Consider the following 22,165-nt stretch of genomic DNA (forward strand, 5'->3'; position numbering starts at 1 on the left):
ATATATATAGATACATATATATATATATATATATATCTATATATACATACTGTACATATATTTGTAATGTAAAAATTGCTGTTTTAGTATAAGATTGTACAATATTATATTTTCTAATCTTGTACATCGACCAAAAAAAAAAAGAAGTAAATAAAGCAAAACCAAAAATAGTAAACTATGGTATTTAACGAGCTGAAGCTGAATATTATTTTTTAAACTAAACAGTACACAATGATTTGGTAATAATTTATGTGCGGGAAAAACTTTCATGAGTTGTTTTACTCAAGTTCCATCACTTATTCAATCAATAATTTCAGCTTTCCTGACTTTTATCATTGATTTTGCAACATGTTTCTTCATAGATGTAATTTCTTGACATTTCACAGATTAACAGAACCTCAGAGATTTAAGAGAATCATTCAGCTCAACTTTATTTCTCTTTGCATGAAAGTAATCTTTACCTTTGCCTGTACAGCTCATAAAAACAAGAGGATACAAAATGTAAAAGGCTAAATCTCCACTCAGCCATCTGCCTTCTGCCTCTTACAGACTTGTGGCAAGAACACCAAAGGTGCTGCCTGTGCTTGTCAGCTGTTGGTCCAAATTGTATTGTTTTACCCCATTTCTTTTGTCTTCAGGAAACAGGTCTATAAAAGTTGAGGGGTATTAAAGGAAGAAATAGAGATAACATAAAATGAACAGTTTATTTTCTGCCTACTGTATCAGAGAGAACAAGGGCACCAACTGCACCTTATTAATGCACTCCATCTTCTTTGCTTTTTGTGTCAGATGTAATGCAAAGGGCAGGTGTGTCTTTGTGTGACTACGAAAGAGAAGGTGACTGCAAAGAGAGAAAACACATTCCTACCATCAGGACTCAGTTTAAGGTGTATTATCCTTGCCAAAGGCAATGCTGTTTAAAAATGTCCTTGTTACCGTTATGCCGATTAGGAAAACTTTGTATTTTTTGATTTTTCAGAATTCAGTTTTGCTTATGGATGAATAGTAAACTCTCTCCAGCTTCAAAATAATTATAAAACCAGATAACATCTGCAACTTTAATTTCATATTCCAGTATAGAGATTTTGAGTAGATGCAGGGCTTAATCCACTCTCTAATCCGGTCAGTGGACTTTGCACAAGCTTTGGTTCAGTTTAAGAAGGATGCTGCTGAGTTTCCTATCGCACCTGTATGCCTCTACATGCAGCCAGCTCTGCACGGCTGTTCACGAGATACAGAATTCACTTTCTGTTGCAGTCATCTGTGATTGGTGACAAAACATCTAGTCAGAAGCAAAAAAAGAATCGGTGAACATACAAAGAGAAAAGTTGAAAAAGGACCACAGAAATAAAAAAAATAATTTTAGCACAGTGAAGGTTTGAATGCTATCAGTTCTGCAAAATTGTTTTAATATTTATTTCTTCCATGTTCCCTAACAAAAGCATGTTTTTACAGGTTATCACAGCTTGTTTATTAAAAAAAATGTAATAATCTGTGTTAAGAATTGGGGTGAAAATCACAGAGCACGACTGATGAATATCCAAGTTGACAGAGAGATGGAAGTGTGGAGTATCTTCAGCGTCTCCTGCTGATGTATTGTGATCCAGTGTAAACTGTGATCTGTGCAGGCTGGTGGAACAGAAACTATTGGAGAAATGCAAACCGAAGAAACAGCTAAAAGAGGAAGGGTGGAGTCAGAACAATGGGTCGAAAACACAAGCAAACAAAGTAGGACAAGAGATGATGGATGACGTAAGGTGAAGACGAACTTGTGTCAAAACTGATTGCAAACTGAAATTATTTATATAAATCGTAGCCAAAACATGTGATGGCAACCAAAGACTTACATAGGAGAGTTGCAGTTGCTTATAAGTGTGTAAAACTCAAACACTGATGTTGACTGGATGTTTCCTGAAGTGTCAAAGATAGTTTGAGTGTTCGAAGTGGCCTGAGGCAGGTAGCCCCTGGCTTCATGTTCTTGTTATGTTAGAGCTGCACAGCTGACATCGCTTTCCCACTTAAAAGACTTGTTTTTCCCATGAATTCAATTCAGTTTATTTATATAGCACCAAGTCACAACAGAAGTCGTTCCAGGGCACTGAACAGAAACATTCATATATATTTAAATAACACATAATTTATCTGAGGAGCACACTGCTTCATCGCAGAACTCTCATCTTACGCAAGCATGAAGGCAACAGTGGAAAGGAAAAACTCCCTCATGAGGAAGAAACCTTTAGATGAAGTTAAGTCTGTAAGACCATATGGAAAACAATTGTTTAAAACAGATACTGTACATACAGAGGCTGCTATGGTGTAGAGGTAGGTTGAGTTGCATTCGGACCCAAAAAATCCAACCCGACCTGGCCAAACCCGACCCGAAAAATTAACAGTAATTACACGTCCGAATCTGAACCCCCTGACATTTTTAATTAAGCTTTGACTGCTTATATAGCTATTCATGGTCGGTGGACGGGCACAGCTGAGTAAAAGAGGGATGATCGGCGATGAGGTGTTTGTCCTTTCATGGCCGATAAAGTGCATTAAATCCCTGCTTCTGCCCGCATTCTGCATTATTCAAACATGGACCCTGCTCTGACATGCCTGCGAGGATATTTTGGGATCTCGCCTGTTTGGGTCATCGGCCGCGTGCGTCCATTGTGTGCAGCAGATGAACGTCTATTTTGGCTTTGATAGATTGCAGTCTGGCAATACCGGTAGTCCCATCTGAAGCTTAAGTGAACTTTTTTTTTTTTTACCTCTTTCAAGCCCGGTCAGTGGACGGTCAAATGGCCGTGTGTGGCTGGTGATTGTATGGCAAGCCATGTTGCCATATAATTAGATCGTCAGCCGCGCGCGTCCACTGACACAATCAAAAGCCAGACACTGACCCAGACTGCCCATACAGCATATTATGATGGCTCAGCCCGGCCCAAATTCGAGTTGGACCGGGCTGGAAATGACAGCTCTAGCGATAAGGCAGCCAACTTGGGATCAGAAAGTAGCAGGTTCAACTCCCTGCCATGCTCATATGTCTGTCCCAGAGCAAGACATCCAATCCCTAATTTGCTCCCCGGGTGCTTACATAGCTGCACACTGCTCCACCTGGGTGCATCTGACATGTGATGGGTTAAATTCAGAGAACTCATTTCATCATTGAATAGAAACATGCAATGATGACAATACATAACACTTTTTTTTTTGATGTTCAAAAAATGTTTTTTATTTGATTTTATATTTTGTTACACCAAAATGTTGTGCTAATTATGAATGCATGCTGTTTTTAATAGGGTATACTTTCAAGTATAGTGTAGTTATATTTTACACTTTGAAATAAATGACACTTTCATGTCTTCAAGGTCTATAAGCTCAAACCCACAGATGTTTGAAGAGATGCTGTGGATAAATTAACATCAAAAGACTCGAGCAAATCCCTCCCAAGTCCCCGTAAAGAACAGTCGGCTACATTAAAGTAAGGAGTCTGAAAAAAAAAAAAAAAATCGCAAGGAAGTTGCTAATAAATTCTAGCAGCATTTACCTACTTTTACAACCATCTAAATCTTTATGGATTTTCTTTGCTGTTTTGTAATATAAAGTGTGAAAATCTCAACGCACAGCATGTTAGAATATCATGCATCATTTTTTTGTCGTTTCAAATTATATCACATTCATCACAAAATATATATCAAAGAAGGTGATTCATCATAACGCAACATGCAGTGTGCAGCAGTTTCTCTCAGATTAAAGTGACTATAAGTATCTTTAAGCCATTGAAAATGTGATTCATAGTCTGTTATTGACTGGTAGACAACCACAGCTGAAAAATCGACTGATGTATGTTTGTGTAGCAGAGCTTAGTGGAATATCTGCAAAAGAAAATACAACTTTAAAGGGGAAGAATAGTGCAAAGAACTTAAGACAATAAGTTTATGTATCTAGTTTTCAAGTGTCATGATACCATCTATGTTTAGTGTTAAATATTCCAACAACCCAAACAGAACTCATGAAGTATAAATACTTATTGTGTGTTTGTGTGAATACATGGGGAGCGCTCTATACCAGAGATGAGTGATAGTGTTTCCCCGTAAGCCCGTCGAGGCCATGCATTCCTCTCATCGCCAGTGTGTGATGTGTGCAGCCTTTCAGCTAATCTGGGAAGAATGTTGGTTTCAGACGCACATGTGTTCCATTAAGTCCAGGTCTGTGTAAATAATATAACATGCAACAGCTTACATTACAGCAGGTAACTGTACCCCCACAGCTGTGCCCTGTAACCACCCAGCCCATAAAAAAAGGAAAGAAAGCCAATCCTGATATTTAATGAGCTAACGTATTGCAGTGCCTTGTGTGCTTTTAACAAGCTGCTGGTTTGTACTAAATGTGTTGTTAAGATAATTGTTGTTTATTAAAAAATAGAGGTTGACATCCTGGGTATCAAGAGTAATACAATTTTAAAACCAGCACACCAGCCCATTTTATTCCATAATTTTTGTGTTTATTTGCATAAACACACAACATAAAATGAATGCATGCAATTAAAACGTGGATTAGATACACTGCAGACAAGCAATAAACTCTACTTTATTTTTAACTTCATAATAAAAAGAGCAACAAATCTTAATCATATGCAATAATAGACGATCAAGGATTTATTATATATATATATATATATATATATATACACACATTTAAAGTTTAATAAATATCTCAAGTCTCCATAAATTGTCATAAAAGGCATTCGCTTTTCTTCTTCTCCCAGTCTTAAACTGCCATGTGCATGTTTGTTTCTTCAGACTAATAAAAGAATGTCACATGACTGCAGTGGGACAAGAATGTACATCCCTCCTTCTATTGTTAGGCTCTACATCCAGACAAATCTCATTGGTCTTTTTGTGTTCATCATCATCCTGCTCTGCTTACACTGATTGGCTCATGGCCTGCTGGTTGGAAGGACAATGTTTGCTTTTGCTGTCTGCCTGGGGAAGTTCCTCTTCTCAAACAGACCTAGATGTAGATACAGTAAGTAACACAAAGTCCAGAGGATGCCAACCTCAAGTCCTGCATCTTTCTGCTAAGCTCATTAAAAGTTTGTTGGAAAATTGCTTTAATGCGCCTGTTTATTTACTTTCATATGGCTCTTATTTAGAGTGAAAGCAGCTAGCGAAGACAGCATTCTGCTCTATTTTGGTTCGAACTAGACTGTGGGTGTGCAGAACTAAGAAAAGAACCTGAGTTCGGCTCAGCGTGATGCAAACGGCTGGGAGCGGTTGGTTCTTGGTCAAAATATTACAGAAACCAAGCCAAAAAGTGAAATGGAGGTGATAAGGGTGAGAGCAACTAAAAACAAAAGAAAGGTGTCAGAGAACAAGTGTAGTGCACACTTGTTCACAGTTGCACTTGTAAACTGTTGTGAGCCAGCAAGGAAATGTGAGGAGTTTGGTTGTTGCGGTTCTGAGTGCCAGCGCTCCTAATGACTCTGTCAGGGCTAGTTAGCACAGCCCGGCCCGCTTGTGTCCCCTCCAGGCTGCAGACAGCTGTTATTAGCCCCATAATGCTGCATGCCACAAGGCTAGATTAGCCTGGCACACTGACGAAATATCAAACATTCACTTTACTGTGGCTCCTCTGCTGGTTGAAGCAGCTATTCTGTGAGCAATTCATTTAGTGGAGGTTCTCACAAAGAACCTAACAAGACCAAAATTTATTTTTTTTTAATCACCAGAGAAAGATGGAGTTTGTGTACAGTGTGCAAGGCAAAGACGAATGCCTTAATACTTGGGTTTAAAATTCAGCACATAAGATTAAATGTAGGATTTACTTTTTTAAAGAATCATACATTAGTTAATGTTTAAATAGTTAACTGGAAAAAAAAAATCACCGTATTGTTTTTTAATCATTTCTTGTTAAAAATTGCAGCATTAACTTTAATAATGCTGTGTCATCATTATCCAACTCGTATCGACAAGATGGTCACTGCTGCCCACGTCTTTAAAAATATCATTAAAAGCACTGGAATTCAAAACACTGCAGAGCAAGTATTCTCACTTTAGTTTGCCTGCATTGAGCAGGGTATGTAAAAAATACATACACCATTGCATTTTCATAAACATCAATCTTTAAAAAACATGCTTCTTGTTTGGTGTAAATCGTGATCTTTCAGCTCGCTTTTTCTCAAATGTGCTTCCTGCATGGTAAGTTAGACAAGCTGTGCGAGTTTGCAGATGTGTGTTTGTATAATTCTACTGTAAAAGCTGCAGATTCATTTGTGCACTAGATACGTGTTCGCCTGCATCATGTGACTAATCAGAAGTAAAAGGCTGGGTCTAGAAAGAATTGGCTCAGGGCTGTTCTTTCACTTTGCTGTTAAATATAGTCAAACACTTTAATCTGATGCCTCACCCTTTGATGTTCTTTTTGAATGTGTGGTTTTATGTTGCTGGCATTTTTTTGTGTGATTTTTTAGTTTACAGTGAGGTGATAAAATAAATGTTACAAATGAAAGACAATAGGCAAAGAAAATCATTTATCAAATACTATTTGTTCATCACTGACCAGTTTGTCTCTCTTCTTTAATTACATCATAACTTCATTAACATTCTGAATTGACCAAATCTATAAAGCAGGGAACAACCCAAATGTTAATTCATGTTTGAATTTCTTTATGCTGATCCCACATTATTCCTTAGAATTAAAAAAAAAAAAGAAAAAAAGAAGGTAAAACTGAACCACAAGAGGAAAAGATGTGCCAGTTAACATTCTCATAAAGGGACATTTTGCAAACAAGCTGACTGAAACGTGACAAGTGTTGAACAGGAGAGAAGAGCAACATTAATGTGAGAATAACTGAAGGAGTCAGAGAAAGTGAGGTGCTCAGATAATGACAAAGGACGTGATGAAGGCAGTGAGATCTGAAATGGATCCCGTGAGCTACTCATGCTGTGGTGGTGGTCCTTGGTGTCAGCCCCGCTGAGCAACCATGTCCTTCCCTGGCAGGAAACATATTTTGTGTATCATTAGCTTCCCAACTACAAGGACTTTGTGCCAATTCTTGAAGTTGCTGCTGAAACCCACATGTGGAAGTGCATGGAGGCGCTGGGAGGCTTGCTACCTTCTAAACTCAAATTGTGGGTTGTGCAATGTAGCCAACAATTGGGGTGAATCGAGAGGAGCAGTGCATAGGAACCCCAGCTACTAAACACAACAGCTTAGTGCCATTAGTGCCGCTGCATGAGCCACTCCTGTGCAGTTATTATGTCTGGCCCACCACCATGAGCTGATAGGATTTAACATGGCAGCCAGCGTGCAGGCTTTGTGACCTGGTGGAAAATTATAAAACCTCATAAACAACAGAAACAGGGTGGAACAATGCTGCTTTAGTGATAAAAGAGTCTCAAATAAGTTTGGAAAATAGTTTCAAATCTGGAACTTGCCATTGAGATTGTACTGGTGTATTTTATTAATATAATTATTTGTACAAAGTGAAGTAATCTGCTTGTTGTTCTCTTTCTGCCTCTCCAGAGCAGATTCAGCGCTGCAGATCGAGGAGTAAGGCTCTACAGTTCTCTGCCCATGCGCCCTAACCCTGATGGAAAGAGACTGCCCTCTACTGGGGTAAGAATCATCTCTTGCACCCCCACCCCATGCACCCAGTTTACCCTGCACCCAGTTTACCCTGCACCCTCACCATTCTCTTTCATGTATAACTCAATGCCATATTTAATGCACACAGCATGCCACTGAGGAGGACTTGTTTTTCACTGACACAGCAAGGTGGTCTTACGGTAGCAGAGGAGAACAGTTTAACAGTTGTTCAAAAACTTCAACATTCATAATTGGAAATTCTTGATACGTATCAGGAAGTTTCTGCTTCAAAACCACTTCAGTTCAATTCTGTTTATTTGTATAGCACCAAGTCACAACAGAAATCATCTCAGGGCACTGAACAGTTCATTCATATATAAAAATAATAATTTAACAGTATTTATGTGAGGAGCAGACTGCTTTGAGTTTAACTCCATCGCAGAACTCTCATCTTGAGCAAGCATGAAGGCGACAGTGGAAAGGAAAAACTCCCTCATGAGGAAGAAACTTTTAGCAGAACCAGGCTCAGGACAAGCGACCATCTGCTTCGACCGGCTGGGTTTGAGAGGAACAGGAAGGAGGAACAGATACACAATGGCAGGTCCAGAATCACATGTTAACATAGAACTAATATCAAATGAAAACTATTCAATTTTAACAATTCATTTAAGGAAATGAGGTCAATTTGTCCTCCACTAGTCTAAGTCCATGGCAGCATAACAAGCCAACCCTAACTATAGGATTTATCTAAAAGGAAAGTCTTAAAACTGGACAATGTGTCAGCCTTATGGACAGAAACTGGAACCACTGAAATATCAACCAGGACAACACAACTTAGTACAAACGCAACATCCTCCCAGCATGGCATCTTACCGAAAACCTAAATTCCAGCTTCACCACTAACTAAACCCATGACTTTGCCCACACTCACTCTGACAGACGGGCTCCACCAGTCCATGACTCGCTAGGCCAGTGGTCTTAATGAAGCATCCACCTGACGGTGGTTTTTGTGGTATCCCCCTTGTAGCCTCTCAGTGGTAAGGTGCAGGTGCAGGTGCAGGCCAGCCAACGGTCTCCTGCTGCTTTCACACAAAGTCATGTCGTGACTTTTTGAATAAGATGCTACTGTTTCAGATTATTTCTTAAGAAATGTCTATAATTCCTATTTAACATTTTCTGGGACTTATCCCATTTTCACCTACATTGTTTTTGGTTAAGAAGATGTTTTCAAACATCAAAGTCTCATTTTCACTTATTTTAACACCCACGTGTTCACATGGATGCTTAGAAAAGAAAAGTGATTAAGTTTATTGAAGTTGCAGCTCTTTGACTTTGACAAAGTGCTGGAGCAGTTGGCCGCTTTTGTTTTTGAAACCTCTTTTCTTTTTTCTTTTTTTTTTAAATATATGAAAAAAGTTTTAGCGTTGTAAAAAAAAAAAAATCATAATTAGAATCTAACTCGCCTTGCTTTTATGCATTTATGTAACAAAGAAGAGAAAATGAGGGAACAATAGAGAGAGAGAGAAAAGGGAGAATTTAATTTCCCTCTTTTTCATGTTTCACTCCATGCAAGTGCTTTTTGAATTATCTCTTCGGTGCTCCGGGGCTCAACGAGAAGAAGAGTGAGTGAGTTGGGGGGGGAGGGGAGAATAGAGAGACAGGCAAAGTTAAAACAAAGCAACGTAATATTGTTGGTGTGCACCTTTTTTAATTACAACAGAGATGGTATTGATGTCTCCGGCCACATGTTGTAAATCATTTATCAAGGGGGAGGGAGTGCTAACAAAGCATTTCTAAGGAAGCCATCCCCTCACACGGCCTGGAATCATACGTTATCTAAAGTGAATATTGGAGAGACCCACTTACAAATCATGAGAATGAGTTCCTCGTCAGGACATGTGTGAGGTAGTACTGATATATTTCTACTGTCGTCTGATCCAGTCTTGTGTAAATCGAGCTCTTTGTCCAAATTTAGTTGCAGAAGTTATCGTCAAAACGAATTTACAGGCAAACATGTGTGCAAAAGTGTCTTAGCTGCCTGTGTTACTGCGCAGCAGCACCTTAAAGATGATATCTTTTGTGCAGATTCACAAAAGGAGACAATACATGCTATTTTTTGTCCCCCCCCCCCACACACACAAACCCTCTTTGTTATCTGTCATTTCCTTTTGTCTGTTATTACCCGAGTGTAAAGTGTGTACAGTAGCAGGCTGCATGGAGAGGAGGAGAATATGAACCACTTAACATGCACGAGGAAACCAGACGTTTTTCCATTGCACTTATCAGGTGCTGCGGTGAGAGCAAGTGTCAAGGTGCAGAAGGTCCCTGCACACCCCACCCCCCCCATCCCTTCCCCTCTCTCACCCATCCTCTCCTTCCTACCCTCTTCCTTCCCCTGCACACCCCTTTTATTTTCCCCTGATCTCTATCTCTGTACCTCCCCCTCCCTCCCCTCCCCTCCACCACTTGCCACGCTCAGTTCAGTTAAAAGTGGGCTTGGCACTTCCGCAGCAGCCCCCAACCCCCACCCCTTCTTCTTCACCACCAACACCACTTCTTTTTTCTCTGTCAAACTAACCTCCAACTCCTTCTTTTCACCTCTGTGCTTCCTGTCAAGGTGCACTGCTCACCTCCAGCCCCCGCCGCCCCCCACCCCAAACCTCCAGCTCTGCTTCCGCAACCTCTTCGTTGTTTTCTCTTTTATCATTATTACAGAGCTAAGTGTCTACACTTCATTTTCTAAAATGCTCAGTGTATGGGCGTAGGGGGGCGGGGGGGGGGGGGGGATGAACTGCACGGGTAAACAATGTCACTTGTAGATAAACAAATGTTTTTGTTGTTGTTTTTTTTTTCAGCTGCTCCCTTCTGCAGAGGTCGCTGCGTTTTTCTTATGCGTACGATTTACAACTTTTTAACTTGTCTTCTTGTTTTTCTTTAATATTTATTCCCAGCCACTTAAATCCATGCACATTGTCTAGATAGCTGGTTTTGTTTGCTCCAAACTAATTAATGAAAACTGGACTCATTCACTTTTTCTGTTTAAAGAGTCTGAATACATTGAAACATTTGACTGACAATCAAATTGAAACAAAACAAAAGAAAAAAATACACTTTTGACTATTTTAATACTTTGAACACAACAAAGGGTATTCGACACAGGCACAGCCTGATTGATGCTTTTTACTGTCGACATGTAATGTTGATTTTAAGGTGCAGAGAAACAATTTTCACTATATAATTGTATGCTATTTTGCCAGAAACTATATAAAGTAAGGATTCTAAATCACCAAACCCCACCAAAATATATTTCAGTTTCTTAAAAGCTTAATTATGAGTTCATTTAGAAGTGTGTGTTGTATACATCCTTGTCCTTGCAGGCCTCTGCTGGCAGCCTGCTGAGGATCGGAGCGTTCCACCACCACATACAGATGTGTGGATAAATGTGAAACCTCTGGCTGACACTCAAAGTTTGACAACATATTTTAGATAAAATCTTCATATATTGTGTCTGGCTACAGACAGACTTTGTTCTAAACAAACAGGCCAGAAAAAACTACAACATATTGTAATAGTTTTGAATTATTTTGGATATTTTATGAAGGACAGCTGACAGATGTCAATATGGCATCTTTAAGATAAACTGAACTGGAATAAAATAAAAGCTAAAACATTGAGTAATTTAAATGATGCACAATAACTTTATACCTGCTTAATCAGGGCTATTGTGTGAAGCATTCACTTTATTGTGATCCATTTCTCTTCTGTACATTTTTCAGCGCAATTCTCATACTACAGTTTTCAAGCTATTTCAATAAATCATAAATCAAAACGTTCAGCTCCTCCAGGACGATCCAGCTATGGCTTGATATTGGTGCAACTTTAGCTTTTTTGAAATGTTTAGCCTTTTCTGCCATTTTTTTTCCTGATAGAAAATGAATTGAGCTAATTTTTTATCCTTCATATCTTTAGATCTGTTTACAACTTTTTCCTGCTACTTTCATATTTTTCCTGGTTCAGCTTTTTTCAGCTTCCTTGTGTAAATTAAAAAAAAAATTCAGCTATTTTCAGCTAAATTCAGCTGTTTTCTTCAGCTATTTTGTTCTCCTTTCAGGTCTTTTCTGCTAACTACATTTTTTTGTGCTAACTTCTTTCTGCTTATTTCAGCTTGTTATGCTCCTTTCAGCCTATTTCTGCAAGTTTCAGCTTTTTCTGCTATTTCAGCTACCGTACTATTTAGCAGTTTTTTTTATGCTAATTTTAACTTTTTCAGCTAATTCCACATTTTTGGAATGCATTTAAACTTTATTCAGCCTAATTCAGCAATAATGTACTCCCTCCACTTCTTAATTTAAGCTTCTTTCTGCTTTTTTTGCTACTATTCAGCTGTTGTTTTTTTTTTTTTTTCCAGATTTCTGCCTTTTTTTTTTAATGATTTTCACTTTTTTTTTACTCAGATTTGCTTATTTAAGCCTATTTGGGTACGCTTGTGCTCTCTCCACTTCCTTCTCATAGTTTTAGCTTCTTTTTGCCTTTTCAGCTATTTTTGCTAATTTCAGCTTTATTATCTAATTTACTAATTTTTGTGCTGATTTCTGCTTATTTACACCAAATTCAATAAAAGTGTGTTTTTTCTTCTGCTAACTAATGCTTGTTCTTCCTGCTACATTTCAGCATGCTTTTTGTTTTTTAGCTAATTTCAGCCGTTTTTAAGCAAGTTCTTCAGCAATAAGCATTCACACTGCATTTTCACAGGAAAATCTTTGTCTGTAGTTTTAGAGTGGGTTAGATTCTTTGTTAGAAGGTTTCAGCTGCTGTATCTCTTGTTGTTTTGTTTTTTACCTCCTGTTTTGACTTCAGTGCAGAGGACGAAGGTTCAGAGTTTGCTGGTACACAAAGATGACAGGATTGTTTCAGGACTGATTTTTTATTTTTTTTTCCATCTCTCACCCTCTCTGCTGCTTTGTCTCTCTCTGTCTTTTTCTCCGTCTCCAAGCTGATTTGGAGCCTTGCATAGTCAATTATGTAGGGAGTGAGAGATGGAGAGGGGGCTCCGTCTCCCATATTTTGGTGTGATATTAATATTGCATGAGTGCTATTCTGTAGCGAATATCTAAGACAGTGCCTATTAAGGCAGCAGCAGGAGAAGAATGTGACAGACACAAACACCCACAAACACATTACGTAGATGCACAAAAAACAGAGAGCGTCTGTGAATCAGTCAGAATCAGGCGCAGGTTGTTATAATTAGTGTTTTCCTGATTTATTGTAGAGGAATAATAAGAATGACTCATTTTCCTGTTTAATGTGTCATGTTTGTTTATCTTGACATGGCTCACATCACAGCGAGCAGTTAGTGCATTTGATGTTAGCAAGAAAGGACTGATGTTTTACTGTAGCTGCACTGAGGATTGAATATTTTAACCAATCCACTGAAAAGAAAAGGAAAAAAAAAAAGCATGCTGTAAAAAATACAATATTAATAGTTGTAACGCTGCATTGTGCAAAGCAGGAGTGATCTGACAGCAGGCTATTTATTTCCAGCTGCCGGGCGGGTATCAATGATGCATGCAGTATGTGTCAACAATGACAGGCTGAGAAGGTCTCTAGTGATGACTGAGAGGCTCAGCGTGGACACTTATTGCTCTTTGGGTGTTAAGTGGCGGTGACACTGTGAGGTTTTGTGATAGACATATCATTTCATGCCACCCCAGATTGACAAAAGCATCGAATTTTCAGTTGTCTCGGGCACAGATACAAAACAAAACACTTACAATTTGTCGTATTGGCTGTGAACCTAAAATAAGTTTTAAAAGTGTTTGCTGATATGTGTGTGTGAAAACAAGCTAGGCACACAGTGAAGTCACACACTTGAGCTGTAAAATATACATAGTTTGACATCATAAAATTGAAAATAGAAAAAAACTATATATATATATATATATATATTTACTTTTGCTCATTTGATGCCATTTATTTATTCCACAGCATCTTCCAGTCACATTGAAGCTGGTGAACTTCATGTAAATTATAGCTGGGCTTTTATTTATGTAGTTTAGATATGTTAACATAAATTTACAGCGTGCTTCTTTGATGCAACGTTTAGTACAAATTTGATAACGTCATTACTTTTGTACAACGACAACAACAAAATAAATGTATTGCATCAAATTGTTGAAATTGCATTGTTTCTTATGAGCACAGATAAACCATTGACCAAAATAAATGAGTAAATTGTTGGAAACTGGTTGAAACAGCCACACTTTTTTTTCCCACCTGGCTCAATAAACTGTAGAAAATGTCCAAATGACTGACTGTAATGTCATTTCTGACAGAACTCCTTCGAGGAAAATTTTTGAAAGATGACGTGAACAAAAACCGACATCAGGCTCTAGTGTGTTTTTGGTGCACATGCACTAATCAGCTGGTAGATGTATGCTTGATGGTTAAACTCCTTCGCAGTCTGGTCTTGGGTGATATAATTTTTTTGTAGTATTATGCATATGGCCATATTTTATTAATGCTAAAGTTAAAAAGTAAAATTGTTGTGCTGAGAAATGACCGTTATAGCCGTTTTGACCAAATCTTGAAAACATCATTTGGTGCGAGCTAAAGCAACACTGTGGGATCTTTCTCATTCTGTTATACCTGTTGGGATGATGTTCAGCCACATTAAACTTTAGCTCACTGTGTAAAATAAACAGGTGTAAAGCAAGTTTTGTTGTTGTCGAGGTGGTTAATCTGAACTGAGCACCTTGAATTGGACTGACTTCAAAGATAACCAGTTGTAGATGTACATTCTGTAGTTGTAATAAATACTGTCAGCTGGTCGGGGGCATGAAGTGGTGTAGGCCTTGAATGATGGCAAAATATTTTTAAAAAAGTTTTTTTTAATTGCATTAAGTAATTGTTGCATTTTCTCTAGAAGTGGAAACAGCTTCTGTATTATCAGTCATGTGTAGAACACATCACACAATGTCTGAACTAATTTTTTGCATTAGGCTTTTTTTTTTAATCTGGCCCACTACAAATCTGCTCTTAAAGAAACAAAAATACCTCAAGTGGTTGTAAAACATATTTGTACAAAAGAAGAAAGCTCTTGTAAATCTGTTTTTAATGCATTAATTTAACATTGTCAATTTGAAATATAAGACAAAGCAAATAAATGAATAAATAAATAAATAATAATAACAAATTTACCATAAATACATTTTGCTTAACTGCAACTCAATACTCTGTTTAATGGTATAATTGATCATGTATATAAAAACAATATATATACTGGTATCTAAAATAACTGCTTGCTTCAGAAACCCTAGTGTATATTTTACTAGTGTATATTTTATTTCCTGTATGGGTTGTGTGGTATGTTTTATTTACTTTTGTTATTTCTTTAGGGTGGGTACGGTGGAACAGTGGTTAAAGCTGTCTCTACACAGAGAGGAGTTCACAGGTTGGAGCCTTTCTGGGTGGAGTTTGCATGTTCTCTGTGTATACGTGGATTTTCTCCTTGTACTCCAGTTTACTCCCACAGACCAAAACCATACGTTAGGATAATTGGTAACTCTAAATCGTCCCCTAGGTGTGAGTGAGAGTGTTGATGGTTGTTTGTCTCCGTCCTACACTCACAACCTGTCCAGGGTGTCCCTCGTCTCTCGCAGTGACTGATGGAGATAGACACCAGCTCCTCACGACCCAAAAAGGAAAATGAGGAAAGAGAATGGATGTATGGATATTTCTTATAACAGTGGCTTAATCAGCTACAATAAAAGTAATTTCACTTTTACAGAAACATTTGTGAGGGGTTGAACAGTTTAATTTACTGCTCGTGTATTTTCATCTACTGTTGTTGGTTTTTTTTTTTGGTCACAGTCCTTCTTTGTCCTTCTGTTTGTTCACTGTAAACAGCATGCACACAATTTGTTAGATGCCAAATCAGGTGGCAAAAGCATTCTGCACACCAGACAAAATATTGGGCAAATATTATTTTTACTCACAGGATTTTTACCTGTAAACCTGCAGAGGTGGCACATCTCGGCAGATGTTCATCCTCTGCAGTAAAGGCCCAGTCTGACAAACAAGAACTAGTCGTGTGAATGTTTATGAAGCATTCACAAATATTGTGATCAATTTATCTTCTGTTCGTTTTTCGGCATCGTTCTTGTTCCACTTTTTTTTTTTTCTTTTCTATTTCAACAATTCATATATCAAAATGCTCAGCTCTTCCAGAACAATCCTGCTATGACTTTGGTATTGGTGCAACTTTATCTTTTTGAAATATTTAGCCTTTTCTGCCATTTTTTTCCTCGTAGAAAATTAATTTAGCTAATTTTACATCCTTGAAAACCTTTTGATTTGTTTACAACCGTTTACTGCTCCTTTCACATTTTGTTTTGGTTCAGCATCTTTCAGTTTCTTTGTTCAAATTTAAACATTTTTTCAGCTACTTTCAGCTACTTTCAGATGGTTTTTCAGCTGTTTTGTGCTCCTTTCAAGATCTTTCTGCTAACTAAAACATATTTTGTGCTTCTTCTAATTTCTTTCTGCTAATTTTCGCTTGTTATGCTCCTTTCAGCTTATTTATGCAAGTTTCATCTTTTTCTACTATTTCAGCTACTATTTAGCTGTTTTATAATAATTTTAGCCTTTTCAGCAAATTCTACAATTTTTGAACTCATTTAAACATTTTTCAGCCTAATTCAGCAAAAATGTGCTCTCTCCACTTCCTTCTGCTAATTTAAGCTTCTTTCTGCTTTTTTTTTTTAGCTACTTTTCAGTGTTTTTTTTGTGCTAATTTTTTGCCTTTTTCATGTAATTTCCACTTTTAGAGGCTCATTTCTGCTTCTTTCAGCCTAATTGAGCAAACATGTTCTTTCTGCTTTCTTCTGCTATTTTCAGCTCGTTATGCTCCTTTCAGCTTATTTCTGCTTCTTTCAGCTTTTTCTGCTCTTTCAGCTATATTTTAGCCCTTTTGGTGCAAATTTTAGCTTTTTCAGATAATTCCACTTTTATTTATTATGCTCATTTCAGTTCTTTCTGCTTCCTTCTGGAAGTTTAAGCTTCTTTTTTTATATTTTCAGCTACTTTTTAGCTCTTTTTTAGTGCTAATTTTAGCTTTTTTAAGCTAATTTCCTAATTTTCTGCTCATCTTTGCTTAGTTAAATCTAATTCAGCAAATATGTGTTCTTTTTGCAGCATTCTTCTAACTTAAGCTTGTTCTTTCATTTCAGCCACATTTCAAAATGTTTTTTTATAGCTAATTTCAGCTGTTTTTCATCAAGTTATTCAGTAAGCATTCACATTACATGTTTGCAGGAAATTCAATTCTCCAGTTAGTTTTGAGTCTGGAAACATTGTGCTGGGTCTTACTGTTGCTCAAGAGTTTTCTTGCAGCACCTGCTCAAGTTTAAAGACATTTTTTTAAAAGGCTGCTTTCCCACAGTAATACTAACAGTCTGGATTAAGGCCCATTCTCCCCTTGCTAAAATGTAATAAACGTGTGAAAAACATCACAGCCAGAGCCAACGTGAAGAGAACAGTGCAGTGTGTGGTGGTAGTGATGAGAAGTTGAAAACAAGTGAGAAGGGAAGTAAGAGAAACTCATCGGCTTAACCCTCACCAGCAACCCCCTCTTCTCTGCCTGATATATCAGTGTAGTTGACTTTCTCTGAAATTCAAATAGCAAAAGCAGATGAAAAACAAGTACAAAACAACAACTTTGGAATAGGGGTTGTGAGGTTGAGGGGGTTGAGAAAAAGACCTGCCATCTATGTATTAGTGCTCTGTAAATATTACATGAGCTCCACATTCACTGACTTGTTTGGCATTACTTCCACTGGATGGGTATATTATTTTAGAAACCATGCCTTGTTTATGGAGAGGCATGACCTACTTCCAGACACTCCTCTCTTTCTCTCTGGTATTTTTTTTCTCTTTCTCCTCTTTTTCTCTCCCGCATTCCTTTTACTTCTCTTTTCCTCCCTCACTCTCCTGCCTTGTTCCACTCTTAGTCTGCAAAATCTCAACCGCTTGTCCCTGCTGAACAATTACAAGGCTGAGAGACCCAAATGGAGATGTTTGTAGAAAACAACATGTGTATAATTAAGGTTTAATGAGCCCTTGTCAGGGTGGAATGTGCAATTAGATTGGTAATAGAAAATTCTGCCTGAACGCTAGTGGCAGAGGCTGGATGTGAAGTCAGCGTGGCAGCGAATGAAAGAACTGTGAATTATTTTGAGTCCAGTTGACAAACGAAGACAGTGCTGGATGCTGCATTTAGATTTAAATACATGGTGAGTTCTTAAAAACAGAAAGAGGGATCCTTTTTCTTCTTCTTCTGATTCTAAATTGTGCACTTTTAAATTACTGTACTTATGCTTACCGGCTTGGTTTCTTGAGAAGCAGGACTGAGGGGCTAAAGATGACTTCTGCAGAAAGAGCCAAGGCAATGATTGTGATTGGAATGAAAAAATAGCAAGTGTCCTTGCTGGAAAACACAAGCATTAAGTCTTTTAAATACATTTTCTTTAGTAATTTTTAACAATTTTTTTTTTTTTTTTGTAGAGCACAGACTTCTACAAAGGCTGATGAAAAAAAAAAAAAAACATCAAAAATGATTATTTTAACTAAAACTGACCAAGTATGAGCAGCGATATTTATTTCAAGAAAAGGCTTTCCTGACAGATAAAATCATTGTCCAATCAAGTTTCAGCATTTTAATTTGCTTACCAACATCTGGTTATGTTATGGTTGCAGTGATGTTCTTTATTTAGCCTGATTTAAAACAAATTCTAAAAACTTAATATGTTTAGTTTTATACCTATAAACCAGTGGTTCTCAATCTTTGGTTCCTGGACCCCGGGGAGTTTGCAAGTCAATGCTTGGGGGTCTGCAAAAATGTTTCTTTTCATAAAAAAAAATAAAAAAAAAATAAAATTACAAGCACATAGATGTTTAATAACCCATTAAAATAAACCAAAATGCAGGAAATCACATCTACTTTATTCAAAAAATTCTGGGGGAGGACCTCCAGATCTCCTGCACCACCTCGCCAGCCCACCCACTATTTGGGTTCCAGCATCGATCAGTTTACAAATTAAGCCCTGCTACGTGGTATGACTACTGCTGTTCTGATTCTGTTCAGTTTTATGTAAAGAGTTTTCTGTAATAATTTGAAGAAATGGTGATACATGTATGTTCATAATACATGTATGAAGATGTAAAGTTTTAAAGTGGTTTTTGATTCTGTTCATTTTCTCAATTGTACATTTTGGAAGTTGAAATCAAATTTTTTGTTAATTAAGTGCATCTTGTATGAAAAACACCGCATGTTAAAAGTATAAAAATTGTATTAGCACTATTAAAGAACATGTCTTAAGTATTAATGTTACACAAATATTTCCATTGCATTAAAGAGACAAATTAAAGAAAATTATTAAATAAACATGAGAGTTATGAGAGGGTCCCTGAAACTTTTTCTCCCCGTAAGGGGTCCCTGAACCCAAAAAGTTTGAGAACCCCTGCTACAAACAATTGGCAGTAGTTTTGTCATATTGCTGCTACTTTCTAGGAAACTTCACCTGAAACCAACTTGGTTTCCTCACTTGCAAATACCATTTTCCACAATTGAGCACAAGAAAATTAATATTCAGTCAAAGTTATTACACCTGAGATACAGGTATATACGCACTCACACTTTGTCTAAACACTCCTTTTGACATTGACGACATAGTGAAGCTTTGGTTTGTCAGCTTCAAGGCAGCATTAATGTTTTGTTTGGCACATGCATTCTGAACAAATTGTGTCTCCCTTCAAACTTTGCTTCAAAGAATAAAATAGTCGTAGATAAGTAACAGTGATCTCTTTTGAGAGCAAGAGCTTTTAATGTCTAATAATTTTTGCGTGTTAGACTTTTACAATTAGTAGTGCGAGTCATTTTCAATGTTTTGTCACTTGCGGTTATGTCCAGAAGTGTTGTAGGTGTAACCCCCCCCCCCCCACACACACACACACACACAGCGCTGTTTGTTTGGAGTGTCATTGTAATGACCTACATCAGACTTGTTTAGGCTCAGTTTACTGACAGTCGACAAGCACTGAATGTTTACCCAGGAGAACGAGTAAAACTCCAATCAATGGTGATGCTAAATGTTGGTTCAAACTTGTTTTACATGGTTTATTGTCATTTGATGTTTAGGAATCAAACGTGCAGAAGGGTACAGGGTAACTGCAGCTGAAACGATGGACATCACTTGGTCTAGATCACTCTGTATCTGTTCTCCAACACCGCACCACAAGCTTTTCTGTTGTGCAATTACATCGTTTTTTTTTTATTCTAATCTATGTCTTTTTCTTGACTTGGTGAAATTATAGCTTGTGGATGTGGTGGAGTACACACACACAAATTGTGTTTGGCTTTTTATTAATTACTTGACTTGTCTCTAAAAGAGAGAGCCCTTTGTTGCCTTCCTTCGGGACTGCTCTTGAAAGGCTCCCATTGTGTGGTAAGCACTATGATATAATGCAAGTGGATTTAATAGATTTAATGGAACCAGCAGACATAGTTCACAAGCCCTCATGTGACGAGAAGCAGGCTGCTTTAAGCAATCAGAACCACATCTTAAATAAAATGCCAGTTTTCTGACAGTTTTGCGTTTCTACGGAAGCTGGGTAGGGATTGATTTCATTTTAAATATTCTTCGTGATTTAGTCCCAGTACGTCTTTATTCTAGAAAGTGTATGCGTTGCTGTCTTGGTTGTCAAAATCATGTTGAACTAAATGCTCTAAATCTCTTGAGTTGTGTTTAAAAGTCAAGGTTAGTCAGAGTTGAACGTCAGCCATGTCTTGCCTTTGTTTTCGTTGCGTTGACCGAAGCACAATGGTATGATTATGCATCCATCTGAAACTCTACACCTACCAAAAGCTTTGTGGGGTCAGAGGTGGAGAGATGTGTGTCTTTAGTCCAGTGAACCATGCATTTGAAAGAAAAGCGTAGGAAAGAACAAAAATAAACCCAAAAAAATTAATTAATCTATCATGCCAACACAACAATTCTGGATCACCAGCTATCTCACACACTATGTCTGTTCATTTGGCACGTTGTCGTTTTAAATAAATAGATTACCTTATTTTTTTTTCTTCTACTCCCTCTTATAAGTTTCTGATTTAGTATGCAATATTTTTAGGTGTCATTTGAGGAGTGGGCTGCCTCTTGCAGCCCCCCCAGAGTGATTGACAAGGCCAGAGAACTGACCAATAAACCTGAGATGAATGCTATATTTAAACAGTGATGGACACAATTAGGTCCATCATACACCAGGGATGGAGCACTCTTCTAATGTGCCTCATTCACTCGCATGGTTTAACACAACCCCCAACTAAATCCTTGTTCATTTTTGCTGTAAGCGCACACAGTACAATCAAACACAAATTGAACTTAAGCATGTTCATATTATCATTTTGTTGTTGTAGTATTTTTTATTTTTTTTTGCCTTGAGTGTCTTTTTCTCAGTCCGTTCCTCTCACTAACTCTCTTTTTCCCCATCTCCACTCCTCTTTTTGTTGAATTTGTCATAGCGGCATGAAAAAGAAATCTTAGCCGATCCAATTCATTTTGTGCTCTTTCAGTTGAGAACGACGGACAAGTTTGTTTTTGCTCGCTTGTTTCCGTGCATTCAGGTTTAAAAGGTAACGAAGACCATATTTCATCTGCATGGAGTTATTTGCCTGGGCGTGGCAGAGGTGGTCTGTTATGGGAAAATAAATATTATGGAAGGTCTAACTTTGTTATCTTTATCGCGCTGGGATCGATGTGTGGTGTCATTGGACAGGATACATTACACAGACATGTAGGCTAGAATGCAGTGTGCATACATGCATAACCCTAAAAGTACTGCACACATTTTCACGTTTTATGCATTTATATAGTATGCAAACATGGATGCACATTAGCAACACATGGGAACAAAAAAAAAAAAGATAAAGAAAAACAAATATACCCCCTATGCAATCCATATCTTCTTTATGGTAAACCCTCCCCCATACTCTATGCACTTTGTGTTTTGTATGTATAAATGTGTGTGTGCGTGTGTGTGTGTGCGTGTGCGTGTCTGCCTGTGAGTCACCGAATGCCTTAATGACCACAGTCCTGACACAGGCATTTTGACTGCTGCCTCTTTCTATCACAGCACTGACTGACATGTGATTATTTATCCTGGGTTGAAAATAAATAAATGGGGGGGGGTGGGGGGGGGCTGTTACCATAAAAAAATATATTTCCAAGGGAGGTGTAGGTCCTCCTCTCCACCTCCTTCCTGTCCTATTCTATTTAGACATGAAACATCCTTGGTTGCCACTACTAGCTTTGGGATTTTGAAGTTTGTTTTACTATAAAGTACAGCTGGATTCACAGCAATCTTTGGAGAAGACCATTTACTCTGTAAAACAGAAAGAAAAAGTAACTGCTGAATTTCCACCATACACATCACATCAGTCCAAAAATGTCTAATAAAGTGGAAAGAAAAAAAAATACATTGCTTCGCCATATTTGTCACATCTATTATGTGTCACCGATGACAAACCGGAAAT

At 37.8% G+C, this 22,165-nt stretch overlaps 1 protein-coding gene across 1 annotated transcript in view; it reads left to right on the forward strand.

The window, feature by feature from the left end:
* The window catches only part of LOC119411852 (TOX high mobility group box family member 2), a gene marked incomplete in the record, with an annotated part of 120,445 nt that overhangs the window by 28,652 nt on the left and 69,628 nt on the right, over window positions 1-22,165 (forward strand). Inside the window, 1 exon segment of the mRNA XM_037678801.1 lies at window positions 7,519-7,611. Coding sequence (XP_037534729.1) covers window positions 7,519-7,611 — 93 coding nt within the window.

The sequence above is a fragment of the Nematolebias whitei genome, chromosome 7 (genome assembly GCF_014905685.2).
Source record: "Nematolebias whitei isolate Nwh7 chromosome 7, NemWhi1, whole genome shotgun sequence".
NCBI classification, from domain to species: domain Eukaryota; kingdom Metazoa; phylum Chordata; class Actinopteri; order Cyprinodontiformes; family Rivulidae; genus Nematolebias; species Nematolebias whitei.